General features: G+C 38.2%; 1 protein-coding gene across 1 annotated transcript; it reads left to right on the forward strand.

The window, feature by feature from the left end:
• Window positions 1-506: 506 nt before the first annotated feature.
• LOC149016471 (WAT1-related protein At5g64700-like) lies at window positions 507-3,063 on the forward strand. The gene is made up of 7 exons (XM_089156320.1): window positions 507-731; window positions 821-883; window positions 972-1,088; window positions 1,300-1,546; window positions 1,753-1,911; window positions 2,024-2,175; window positions 2,716-3,063. Exons 1-7 carry the CDS (start codon window positions 559-561, stop codon window positions 2,831-2,833), a joined length of 1,029 nt encoding a protein of 342 aa, XP_089012446.1. The 5' UTR covers window positions 507-558; the 3' UTR covers window positions 2,834-3,063.
• The last annotated feature ends 9,614 nt before the right edge of the window (window positions 3,064-12,677 follow it).

The following is a 12,677-nucleotide window of genomic DNA, read 5'->3' on the forward strand; positions in this document are numbered from 1 at the left end:
TGGGTATACGATTTACTCATGAAATCATTCGTGTCATTTGTAGATTCTTAAAAGATCACTAAAAGAAAGCAACAAAAAAAGTAAAGGAGTAGCTCTAGGAAAGCCATACGTGTGATTGAAAGGAGGAAGATGACATGCAAGCGTTGGATCCTAAAATTGTCATGTAGCTCAAGGAAAGTAATACGAGTGATTAAAAGGGTTGGGAAGATCACATGCAACCATTGGATCCTAAAATTGCTACACTGAATGCGCCGTCCAAGAACCAATGGGATATCTTCTGTGTAGCAGCAAATAAAAAACTCCTTCATCCCCTCAAGTATCATGTGGATATTATAGAATTCTTGGTTACTTAGAAGACCAAGTCGCCCAATGCTACTTTTTCCTATTATTAGGTGCAACTTCATCAGAAGCTTACCCAAATAAAGGCATGTAATGTTTACTGTTTAGTCATTTTCCTGTTTCAGTTCAATAATGGAAGCCCATTCTATATAAACCCTTCCAGCTGAATATCCAAAACTACAAATTTGTCAGGAAATAGAAGATTGGTTATTTGATAAGATGGGAGAGAAGAAAGCTTATTTCACAGTGACTCTCATACAGTTGATATATGCTGGCATGTTTTTGCTCTCTAAAGCTGCATTTAATGGAGGGATGAACAGCTTTGTTTTTGTCTTCTACAGACAATCAGCAGCAGCCCTTTTCTTACTCCCAATTGCTATTGTCTTTGAAAGGTAAGAATGAAATAAATGAAAACAAAGTAGCTTCTTTCATTGTCTTGTACTACAGCTTATGTTGATGAGTTTGATCTTGTGGTTCTTAGAAAAAAAGTTCCACCCATGTCATTCAAACTTTTCTGCAAGATCTTCATGATTTCCTTATTTGGGTATGTTCAGTTATCTGAGCTTGTGTGTGTTTTTGGCTTGGTTGGTGTGTGAAAATATTTTGAGTTTGGCTTGCTCTTGTGATTTCAGTGTCACTCTCAGCCTCAATATAAATTGTGTTGCACTCATCTATACATCTGCAACACTGGGAGCTGCAACTACCAACACCCTTCCTGTCATTACCTTCTTCCTGGCTGTTCTTCTCAGGTAAAATTTTGCTTCTTTGTAGTCAATCATTTTAAATTAAGTTACTGAGTTGCATTTAGAGAGAGAGAGAGAGAGAGAGAGAGAGAGAGAGAGAGAGGGAATCGAATCAGGTGAGACTGATAATTCCTTCTCCAATATTTAATATATAGAACCTCACCAAGATTTTGTACTTCATTTCTCATTCACATTTCATCAATATTTCTTGTTACAGGGTTGAAGCTGTAAACTTGAGGACTCTTTCAGGGATTCTGAAGCTGATAGGAGTTACTCTATGCATGGTTGGTGCAGCAACTTTGGCCTTCTATAAAGGACCACATCTGAAACTTCTGATTCATGGTGGTTTTTCAAAACCTCATATTCAACATGTGCTTCTTTCTAGTACAAATAAGACATGGATAAAGGGTGTCTTCTTAATGCTGGCATCTAACACATTATGGGGTTCATGGCTTGTATTCCAAGTGGGTTTCTCTTCTTTACTCTCATCTTTCTTTTATTTGCGCAATAATTTCTTAACAAAATAATCATGTAATTTTAAATGCTTATACAGTATAAGGTATCCTTTCCCTGAGGATTAGTCAAGACTCAGAATTGTTGGAAAAAATATTTTGTATGTTTTTCTAAGTTTGAAGTTCCTTATAAAATTCAATTTTTTGTTTGGATACAGGGCCATATTTTAATAAGCTACCCATCAAAGCTTCTTTTCACAACTCTTTCATGCTTACTAAGCACTCTTCAATCCTTTGTTATTGCCATTGCTATGGAGAGAGACCTTTCTCAGTGGAAACTACAATGGGACATGGGACTTCTTGCTATTCTCTATTGTGTAATGCAACTGATAATTCCTTTCGGATTCCCTAATTTCTTTCCTTTTTAGCTCTATGACATATGGTATTTGCAGAAACTGATTTTACTTACTTATTTATGCCTTGTAACAGGGAGTAGTGGTCACTGGTGTTACATTCTATTTACAAGCTTGGTGTATAGAGAAAAAGGGTCCTGTGTTCTTAGCCATGTCTACCCCATTGTCTCTGATCATCACAATCTCTTTTTCTGCACTTTTCTTGGGCGAGTTGATCAGTATGGGAAGGTAATCTTTATTTTTTTATTATTAATTTATATACATGTTTTTAGAGCACAGTGTTGGAATGGGACCTTGCTTCTCTCCTGCACATTTATGGTCTAGCAAGGTATCTTGACTGTCTGATACCGAAATTTTGATCAAAATCTTTTGAACGAGATTTGATCTTGATCAAAATTTCAGCATCAGACAGTCAAGATTGCATTGTTGGACAGTAAACATGTAAGATAAAAGCATTTTCAGTTGGAATGACTATCATTAACGCAGAAATCAATACCATATTAGATTTGGTGTCATTAGGCATCAATGGTATTGGAGTTTACTTTCCTAGTCTTAGCTGTGCAACTGATATTGTTTCGGATTGATATCAATACCATTAAGGTACACAACCGATACATATCGTCCAATATGAGTGACACGATACTGATACCTAAACCATATTTATATGTGATTACTAGATCACATATCAGAGTTTGTGAATGAAATTAATTTCAATATTAAAGTATTAAAAGAGAGCATGTGATGATGATTATTGTCATTGTTTTGCAGTGTTTTAGGTGGAATTTTTTTGGCTGGAGGCCTTTATTTTGTCATTTGGGGGAAAAACAAGGAGATAAAGAGTGAAGAAAATGAAAAAGATTGTTCAGACGAGAAAGAAATGGTGTGATGTTGACATACATCTCCATCAAATTTACTTTCAAGGGCTCCGAAATCCAAAGTGCCTATCATTGATGACTTAAGGTCACAATCAATATTATTGTCCAACCATTACGGGAAAATGAAGAAGCCAAAGTACTTTTTAAAGGCACTTTAGTTTTGTTTCTTTAAATGGGAAAGATAATTGTTTTCTTGTAACCATTTGAATTTAATTGCACCTACTTTTAGATTGAAAGAGAAGTTTCCTTTAATTCGGATCATCAGAAATGATTTTTATGCGAACAAATTGTTCAGATGTTGTAATCCTTGACCAGGAAAACACAAGGAAGATGATATCATCAATTAATTTTTGCAGTCCATGATAAAGAAATACCTAGGATCCATTATTACAAAAAAGATAGAGAAGGCATGCAAAGGGCCAGAGTGCTATCTGGGTGAGCATGAGTATAACTTTAACTGTAACTTTGTTTCGCAATAAACATGGATAGAGTAACAGGAGGAGAATGATCAGAATATCTGGGAAAGTAACACACCTCATTGGGTCTTCTTAGTTTCTCCTTTCTAGTCTGTTGTAAAGGATCAGGGTTCCAATTCAAACTTGGAAGCTCCAACCTCATTAGAGTCCTAGTTGATCACAACTTCAAGGATCATCCTCGAGAATTATTTATCCATACCTGCTGATTTATTAGGGGAACTGGCCAATTTTGAACTTTTTGAGCAGATATTAGAAATCATACACCATGGGATCATATGATCATATGCTCCCATTTTGCATCAATCAATAAAAAGGATCTTGAAGTACAAGCAGCAAGGGTTAGAAAGCTTATAACAAGTTGACAAGGGATTTATCGAGACTTCAACCGTGACCAAATGTTCCGGTCATTTATTCTCATGTTCCTAAAATTATCAGCTTCTTTTCAGATCATCATTATAAGACTTAGAGTTTCTTATAGGTTGCGTGCTTTAGTGGGGCTTAAACTCTGGGCTGCATACTTTAGTACTCTAAATTACGGATTGCACACTCTCAAAATTACAAGTTGCACTCTCCTATCATTTCATCCAAGATTCTGTTTAGTCATAAGTAAAATGACCATGTTAACCTCACTAGAGATAAAAATGAATTAACGACCCCCATTTAAACCCTCCCATACCCAACCCTTACGTGGGTCCGTTCACCCATCTTCTACCTCAACCTTGCTAGAAACTGCCCACCTTCACTGGAAACCACCACACCCTTGCTGAAAAATCTCTCTGCCCACCGTCCCCTACTGGAAAATCTCTCTGCCCACTGTCCCCTGCTGGAAAATCTCTCTTTCTATAGTTTTGCATAACTCCTATGTTTCAGAATTTTCTTGATTGTCTTCTCCGACACTGCAACATCATTTCCGTCTCTCCTTCAATTATCTTGATTTGCATCCGCACAAAGGAGTTGTCCTTGGTGATTAATTGTTCATGTTAGAAATTGATATTGTATGTGAGAAAGAAAAAGAAGAAATAGAGAAGATGACACAAGGTTTTAACATGGTTTGGTTGCGGGATTCAACCTACATCCACGATGGTGAAGCAGTTGTGATTTCGTATATTAATGTTGAATGGTATGTACATGACTTATAAAAGAATTCATAAAGAATTTCCAACTAAGTTACAGCTCTTGAATTTTGAGTCTTGTTTGAGAGAGTCCAACTGCTGAGATTGGAATTTCAAATCTCATTGGATAAGAGTGAGAATCGTTTGAAAGAGTCCAATAGCTGACGTTTAAATTTTGAATCTTTGAGACAGTCCAACTAGTGAGGTTTTTGAGTTGTCTTGTAACTCTGATTTTGAGTTAAATTTGAATATATTTGAAAGGAGATCTCCACGTTTGATAGAAGCAAATTGAGGTAATTCACTTGAGATAAAACTCTTCAAACTTGGCCTCTGTAATTTGCTATCGTAGAGTCCCTGTGGGACTTGTGGAGTTTAACCAACATGCCCCCACAATCCAATGTTGAGACTGCCCAATAAGAGATTAAACCTTTGAATTGAAAGTGGTTTGGTGAAAATATCAGCTAGTTGATCCTTCATGGATAAGAAACGAACATCAAGTTGTTTTGCCAACTTATCATGAACAAAGTGATAATCTATCTCTACATGTTTGATGCAAGTATGAAACATCAGATTTGTTGTTAGGTATGTGGCCCCCACATTATCACATCAAAGGACGAGGGCACTAGAGAGAAAAATGTGCAACTCCTTGAAGAGGGATTGAATCCAGGTTACTTTTGCCGCAGCGTTGGCTATAGCTTGGTATTCAAATTAAGTGTTGGACCGGGCTACAGTTGCTTGTTTGCAAGAGTTCCAAGAGACTAGATGTGAAACCCGGCCCTAACCTTAACCCGGATACTTTATTGTCTGTAGGTCCGATGACCCGAAGTAGAAGGGAGAGTCAACTATGGGCCATATCAGTAAAAGATATAGTGTTCGACTCCAAACCTATGGAGATTGAAGATGATGCCCCATACTTGAAGACAGTGTTGGATATAGAGAAGAGACTACGCCTTGATGAAGAGAAGATTAGTTGATGACCTTAGAGCTTGGTGGGATATGATTTAAAGCCATTTTTCAATGCTAGGTAAGTTAAAGTAGATGTGTATAAAGTTTCGTTTGATTCCAAGTAGTGGAAGGCCCTCAAATCCATGACTTTGGCTTTGCTATCTGCCTGGGTCGACTGCTTGGGTCGACTGGGCCAGGCTACCTAGCCAATCGACCCGAGTTGCTTGAACTCGAACAGAATCTTCTGTTTTGAGTATCTTGCTATATATACCCCATGACTTCGTGATTTTAGTATCCCTAGCCTCCTAAACACTTAGAGAATAAAGGGAAACCATCTCCAAGCCTCCAAGAGTGAAGAAGAAGACCTAATCTTGCAATCTTTCAAGTTCTCTCTCTTGTTCTTCAATCAAAGGTTAGTATTCAATCTTTTGTGTTATTGATTCATTCTTTCCATGATCACTCTCATCTCTGAACTGAGATTATGATGAAGATGCTGCAACCTTGTAGTCATATCTTTACAATCATTTTTCATTCTCTTAGGCCATGATCATCTTATTCATTCTTAACATGATTTTCATGATTTCTTCTTAAACTATGATCATATTCTTATTTTGATTTAATCTAGTATTGTCGATGTCTCTCCATGATTATTCATACCTCTGATCTACTGTGTTCTTGTACTAGAATGAGATCTTATCATCTCTAGTTCATCTCTTTCGTTCATAGATTGTTTTCAATGAAAATCATGATTTTTACCAAAATAGAAACTATGATTTCAAATTAGTAAGTAATGGTTTTAATGGTGGTTTGATGTCTAAAATATGATTTTTAGTCTTAGACTACTGTGTTAGACATTCTCTCCAAGTTTCGTCGCATTCCGGATTGTGTAGCATAGGTTTCGGATCAAGATTCTATTCTTGAATTCGGATTTGCTCTTGAGCAGATTGCCTGGGTCGACTGACTCAGTCAACCCAACCAATCAACCCGCAACAGCAGAATTTGATTTCTTCGTCCGATTCGATTCGATTCGATTGATGCTTATTCTTTTAGGACTATTTCCTAATGATTGTGTGATGTTATTCTAGGGTTTATTTGCTAACTTTGGATTCATCCTCTTGTTCATCCGGAATATATTCGAATTATTTAAGGTAAGGAAAATTGTTACCATATTAACATAGATTGCATAGATTTAGTTTCTAATTTGGGAACTACTTAGATTTGCTATTGTTATGTTAGTTTCTATTATGATATGAATGTTGTAAGTACAATAGGAACTTATTTCCTTATTTACTTTATGTACTTCATGTATGAATACTTATTCATGTATGTTGCTTATTTATTTAATCTTGTCTTATTATACTCTTTCATATGATGAGATATCTGTCGTGGATGATATGACTGAATTATGGTTGTGATTGTTTAGGTATGATTTGGGATTGGGGAATGTCCTTTTGTCATTTTGTCCTTGGACCTCATTGGGAGTAGTATGGGATATTTTCAATGTTGCCCTTTGACACTTTCCGGATTATTGGTTGTCATACCTGTCACATCCCGCCCAAATACACCCAGCCTATACCCTACCTGGGTTACTCGGGGGAGTGATCCACAGCCCAAAAGATCAAGTTTAGGAACGATCATATCCATTTAGCACAATAACATAATCAAAAGCAAGAACAAATCATTGTATTCAAGTATTTTACTGATAAAAGTCAAGAAAAGAACACAAAAGGATCACTAAAGAATATCAGAGTGCGGAATAACAAGATACCAAATCAAAAGCCAACTGTAGAGTATAGCGGAAATATACCCCACAACATATGCGGAAGGTAGATCGAAATCTAAAGCAAGCTCTAAGCTAATACAAGTAAAATAAAAGTCTAGAAGAAACAAGAGAATCTAATCTACATCTTCAGTCGGCTCTTCTTCTTCTTCAGTCTTCATCCTCTTCACTTTAGGGTCATACTCTTGAAGCTTCAGATCAGCATCTAGCGCACGATCCCATCGGCGAATAAGACGATGCCGGCTGCCGTCAATGGGAGTCGTCTGTGCAGCCCAAATCCGAGTGTTGGCTGCCTCGCTATTCATTACCTTGTCCAAGGACATCCGGAGCTGTACCATGTACGGAAAGGTTCTCCGTGCTGGTGTACGGGTTCTCTTTCGTACCTGCAATGTCATCTAAAAACAAGTCCCCCGAAGGGTAAGCTCAAAAGAACTTAGCAAGTAAACCAAACACAATAAGCATCTTCACATGTATTCACAAGCAAACATATATGCAATGATATGAAACAATATATGCAAATATGCTTCTAACTCTATGTATGTATGCTAGTCTCTATTGGCAGACATGCTTTAAGTCATAGCACCATACTTCTTTGGGAAGGTCTCAATCACACATCATCGGTTGGTAATGGGTCGGTACACCTTACGAACAACCTTGGTTGGGGTTTAAGTCACCGCTCTCTCACATAACCGTTTGGTCTAAGTATTGGCGCATGTCAGGGTAAAGCCTAGCCCAATGCAAGTCTTCTACTTAGTCATATCAACTAAGATCCAGATACGTCCATTCCTCATCCCTGGCAATCCTTTCCGGTATCCTTCACACTAGAGTCAGCGTATCCTATGGCTACAACCAACTCGGACTACAGACTCATCAACCCTATAGGTCATCCACATATAGTAAACGGGAAGCTCTCATGTCTTCTCACGGGTTGGTTACCGGTCTTGAACGCCCATGAGCCCAACTCTATCCATATGCAACCCTACCCATAAATGGCCCCCACAATGTGATTCATGTCCCCTCACGGGTTGGTTACCGGTCTTGAGCGCCCATGAATCCCCATTGCTACCACGGGTCGTTCGGTCTCAATACCCTTCCGAATCGGGTCTGATATAACAGGGAATATCCTAGCCAAACACTGCTAGAAAAGTCCTAGGTATGATAACCAATAATCCGGGAAAGTGTCAAAGGGCAACATTGGAAATATCCTATACTATCCCCAATGATGTCCAAGGACAGAAATGTCAAAAGGACATTCCCCAATCCCAAATCATAGCTAAACAATCACAATCATAATTCAGTCATATCATCCACGACAGATATCTCATCAAATAGAAGAGTATAATAAGACAAGATTAAATGAATAAGAAACATGCATGAATAAGTATTCTTTCATGATCAAGTACATAAAGTAAATAAGGAAATAAGATCCTACTGTACTTACAACATTCATATCATAATGGAAACTAACATAACAGTAGCTAAATCATGCATTCATGTCATAATACATAAAGACATGTAAATAGGCATATTGTGAGTTGAAATACTCACCTCGTAATCCGAACTTATAGTCTTCAAATAAGAGATCAAAGAACAAATCCAATATCACCTAAACAAGCTTGACAAAACATGTATAGGTCATAAGAAGTGATTCCAAAAGATTGGAGCCGAAACGGATCAAAAATAGAGTTGTTGTCGCTGCAGGTTGATTGGCTGGGTTGAGTGCTCCAGTCGACCTAGGCAATCTGCTCAAGAGCAAATCCGAAAATTAAAAGAGAATCTTGATCCGAAACCTATGCTACACAAACCAGAATGCGACGAAACTTGGAGAGATTGTCTAACATAGTAGTCTAAGACTAAAAAGCATAATTTAGACATCAAACCACCATTAAAACCATTACTTACTAATTTAGAATCATAGTTTCTATTTTGGAAAACAAGACTTTCTAATTTGGAAAACAACATGGTTTTCATTGAAAACAAGCTATGAATGAAAGAGATGAACTAGAGATGATGAGACCTCATTCTAGTATATGAACACAGTAAATCAAGAGTAAGAATGATCATAGAGATGCATCTAATACGCTAGAAGAAATCGAAATAAGAACATGATCATAGTTTAAGAAGAAATCATGAAAATCATGTAGAGAATGAATATGAAATCATAGCATATAGAATGAGAAGAGATTGTAGAAGATATGATTGCAGAGATGCAATATCTTCCTCATAATCTCAGATCAGAGAAGAGAATGATCCTAGTAAGAATGAATCAATAGCATAATAGATTGAATACTAACCTTTGATTGAAGAACAAGAGAGAGAAAGCTTGAGAGTTGAATGTAGATCTTCTTCCACACCAAAGGAGGCTTGGAGATGAGTTTCCTTTGTTCTCTAGGTGTTTTGGAGGCTAGGGATACTAAAAACACGAAGTTATGAGGTATATATAGCAATAATGACCTAAACAGAAGATTCTGCTGGAATTCTGTTTAGTTGGGTCGAGTGGGTTGGGTTGATTGGCCCAGTCGACCTAGCCAGTCGAACCAAGCTGACAGCATAGCCTAAAACAGGGATTTGAGGGCCTTTCTCTTATCGGAATCGAACAAAATTTTAAACACAACAACTATAACTTACCTAGCATAGGAAAATGGCTTTAAATCATATCTAACCATGCTCTAAAGTCATCAACCAATCTTCTCTTCATCAAGGTGCATTCTCTTTTCTAAATCAACCAAGCTCTTCAAGTAGGGAATTCCATCATCAATTTTCTATGGGTTTTCGAATCTACACTAAGGGAGAGGTCCGACTTGACTTCCTAGGACCTTCTAAACATATCAACACCATACTCAAGGTCCAACTTCAAGGTCAAACATCAAACAAATTCTTCTTCATCCAAAACAAATAGGGTGTCTAATTTAGGTTTTGGGTTGGATTTCACAATACCTATGACTTGTCTAGCAGTGTTTGGCTAAGATATTCCCTATTATATCAGACCCGATTCGGAAGGGTATTGAGACCGAACGACCCGTGGTAGCAATGGGGAATCATGGGCACTCAAGACCGGTAACCAACCCGTGAGGGGACATGAATTACATTGTGGGGGCCATATATGGGTTGAGTTGCATATGGATAGATTTGGGCTCATGGGCTTCAAGACCGGTAACCAACCCGTGAGAAGACATGAGAGCTTCCTGTTTACTATATGTGGATGACCTATAGGGTTGATGAGTCCGTAGTCTGGGACTATGCTGACTCTAGTGAAAAGGATACCAAGAAAGGATCGCCCGGGCGGGGAATGGACGTATCTGGACTTGAGTTGATATGACTAAGTAGAAGACTTGCATTGGGCTAGGCTTTACTCTGACATGCGCCAATACTTAGACCAATGGTGATGTGAGAGAGAGGTGACCTAAACCCCTAACCAACGAATGTCCAAGAGGGATGCAAGACCCAACTACCACCGGCAGACCCAAGATGCCAAGATGGCTGAGGGGGAGTGATTGACCTACCCAAAGAAGTATGGTGCTATGACTTAAAGCATGTCTGCCTATAGAGACCAGCATACATAGAGTTAGACTCATACATGCATTGTCTGTCTCATATCATATCATATTATGCTTTGCTTATGTTATCATGTTATTTATGCTATTATGGAATAACTTGCCTTGCTGAGTTTCTTTTGAAATTCACTCCTTTTGTACAACATCTTTTGTTAGATTATTCTGCAGGCCTTGATGACTATGAAGTGCAATATGAAGAAGCGCAAGATGAAGAAGCGTACAATACGCAAGTTGTTGGCAATTATAACATCCAGCCCAAACCTAGCCCGGACACCCTTTTTATTTTGGGATAAAGAAAGACTTGTTTGATATTAGACCCTAAAGTTGGACTTTAGTTTCAATATTATTATCTTTGAAAACCTTAGGAAGCCATGTTAGACCTTTCCCTTAGGGTAGATTTGTAATGTTTGGCCTTATCCTACCTTGGCCCGGCCCGGGACCTATTATGTTTGTAGGTCCGAAAACCCAAAGTGGGGGAAATGAGACTTGTGGACCCTTTTGGTTGATGATTTGGTGTTGGAACCCAAGCCCGTGAACATTGACGATGATGCCTCTCACTTGAGAGCATTGTCAGTGTTAGTTTTGAATCTGCGCACCGAAGAGGGGTGAATTAGTTGAAATACCAAATAAATTCCTGTGCTCAATCCGAATATATTTATGGAAACTAAACTTCTTGATGGACTTTTAGGAGAAAACCCCACTCCATTTGACCCCATATAGCCCTCCAAATCCCTGTCCGAAGTTGCTGAACTATGTCTCGCAAATCCTGCTTGCGCATCGAAGAAGGTGAGCTTAGTTGGTGGACCTAATGACCTCAAATGCTTAATCCAAAGGTATTTCTGGAAACTAGACTTCTTTATTGACTTGTAGGAGAAAACCTCACTCAATTTGACCTTGTATAGCCCTCCGAATCCCTATTCGAAGTTGCTGAACTATTTCTGGATTATCTGCTGAAACCTGTTACCTGTTTTGGTCGATCCTTTTGGTCGATGCCATCAACCAAAGCCATCAACCAAAACCAACGACCAAAGTTACCTAGAATCGAGAAAAAGATGCTTTTTGGATATTCCTTCATCTATTTAAGTGAAACCTAGAACCTAGAACGATATTTTATTCATTTCAACACCTGAGAACGTGGGAAGGCTCCTCTTAGGCTCCTCCTTAGCTTGGGTGATGACCTTCTACAAGAATCCTTGTCTCTCTTCTCCAACTACCATCTTCTAAGGTATGATTCTTTCTCTTGCTCTCTATCCTACCCACTTCTCTTCTTCTTTTTACTGATGAGACCATGGCCAAGGTGCTGCAACCTTGCAAACACCTTGCCATGAACTTCTCTTCCCATTTATACTTGCTTTTCCTTCATTCTTGCTATGCCTCACTTGCATCTTGATCCTTACATATACATTACCATGATTCCTTGCTTAACAACTTGATTTCTTATACTAAACTGAGATGTGGAGTTTGATTAGTCTAATCTCTGGCTTGCAAATGATTGTAATCATGTTCCTAACCTATTCCCCAACTAATTCTCTAGCTTCCCTTTCAATTACATCAATTTCTCATGAATGCTAGGATTCTTGTCTTTAGAACATAGGACCTCAATTTGGGGGTTTTCATTTGGACCATTGGATTGTGATAATACTTGCTAGGTAGTGTTCTTACATTGTTATTAATCATCCCTCCAAGTTTCAGATCAATCCGAACCCCAGAAGACCCATTTCGGACCAAAATCCCCAAAATCCACTATTCTGTCCCGAAGACAATTTTGGTCGATCCTTTTGGTCTATTGTCACATCCTCCCAGCCGGTACCCTATCTGGCATACCCGAGAGTGTGATCCACAGCCCGAAGATCAGGTATCGAGTAATCAACCTCCCACATAAACAATAACATAATCATGAACAATAATAATAAAAGTGCGAAAGATAAACCATAGATCCAAATAAGAAAAGAATGAATCATATATAAATCAGAGTACTATATATAATC

Source organism: Hakea prostrata, chromosome 5, assembly GCF_041222555.1.
Source record: "Hakea prostrata isolate BN-2017 chromosome 5, UWA_Hpros_2, whole genome shotgun sequence".
Taxonomy (NCBI): Eukaryota; Viridiplantae; Streptophyta; class Magnoliopsida; order Proteales; family Proteaceae; genus Hakea; species Hakea prostrata.

Bases quoted from the DNA above. Each gene is read 5' to 3' on its own strand.
- LOC149016471 (XM_089156320.1), top strand. From the start codon at position 559: ATGGGAGAGAAGAAAGCTTATTTCACAGTGACTCTCATACAGTTGATA. The intron at 732-820 runs GTAAGAATGAAA...TGTGGTTCTTAG, and splicing joins ATTGCTATTGTCTTTGAAAG to AAAAAAAGTTCCACCCATGT. The intron at 2,176-2,715 runs GTAATCTTTATT...ATTGTTTTGCAG, and splicing joins GAGTTGATCAGTATGGGAAG to TGTTTTAGGTGGAATTTTTT.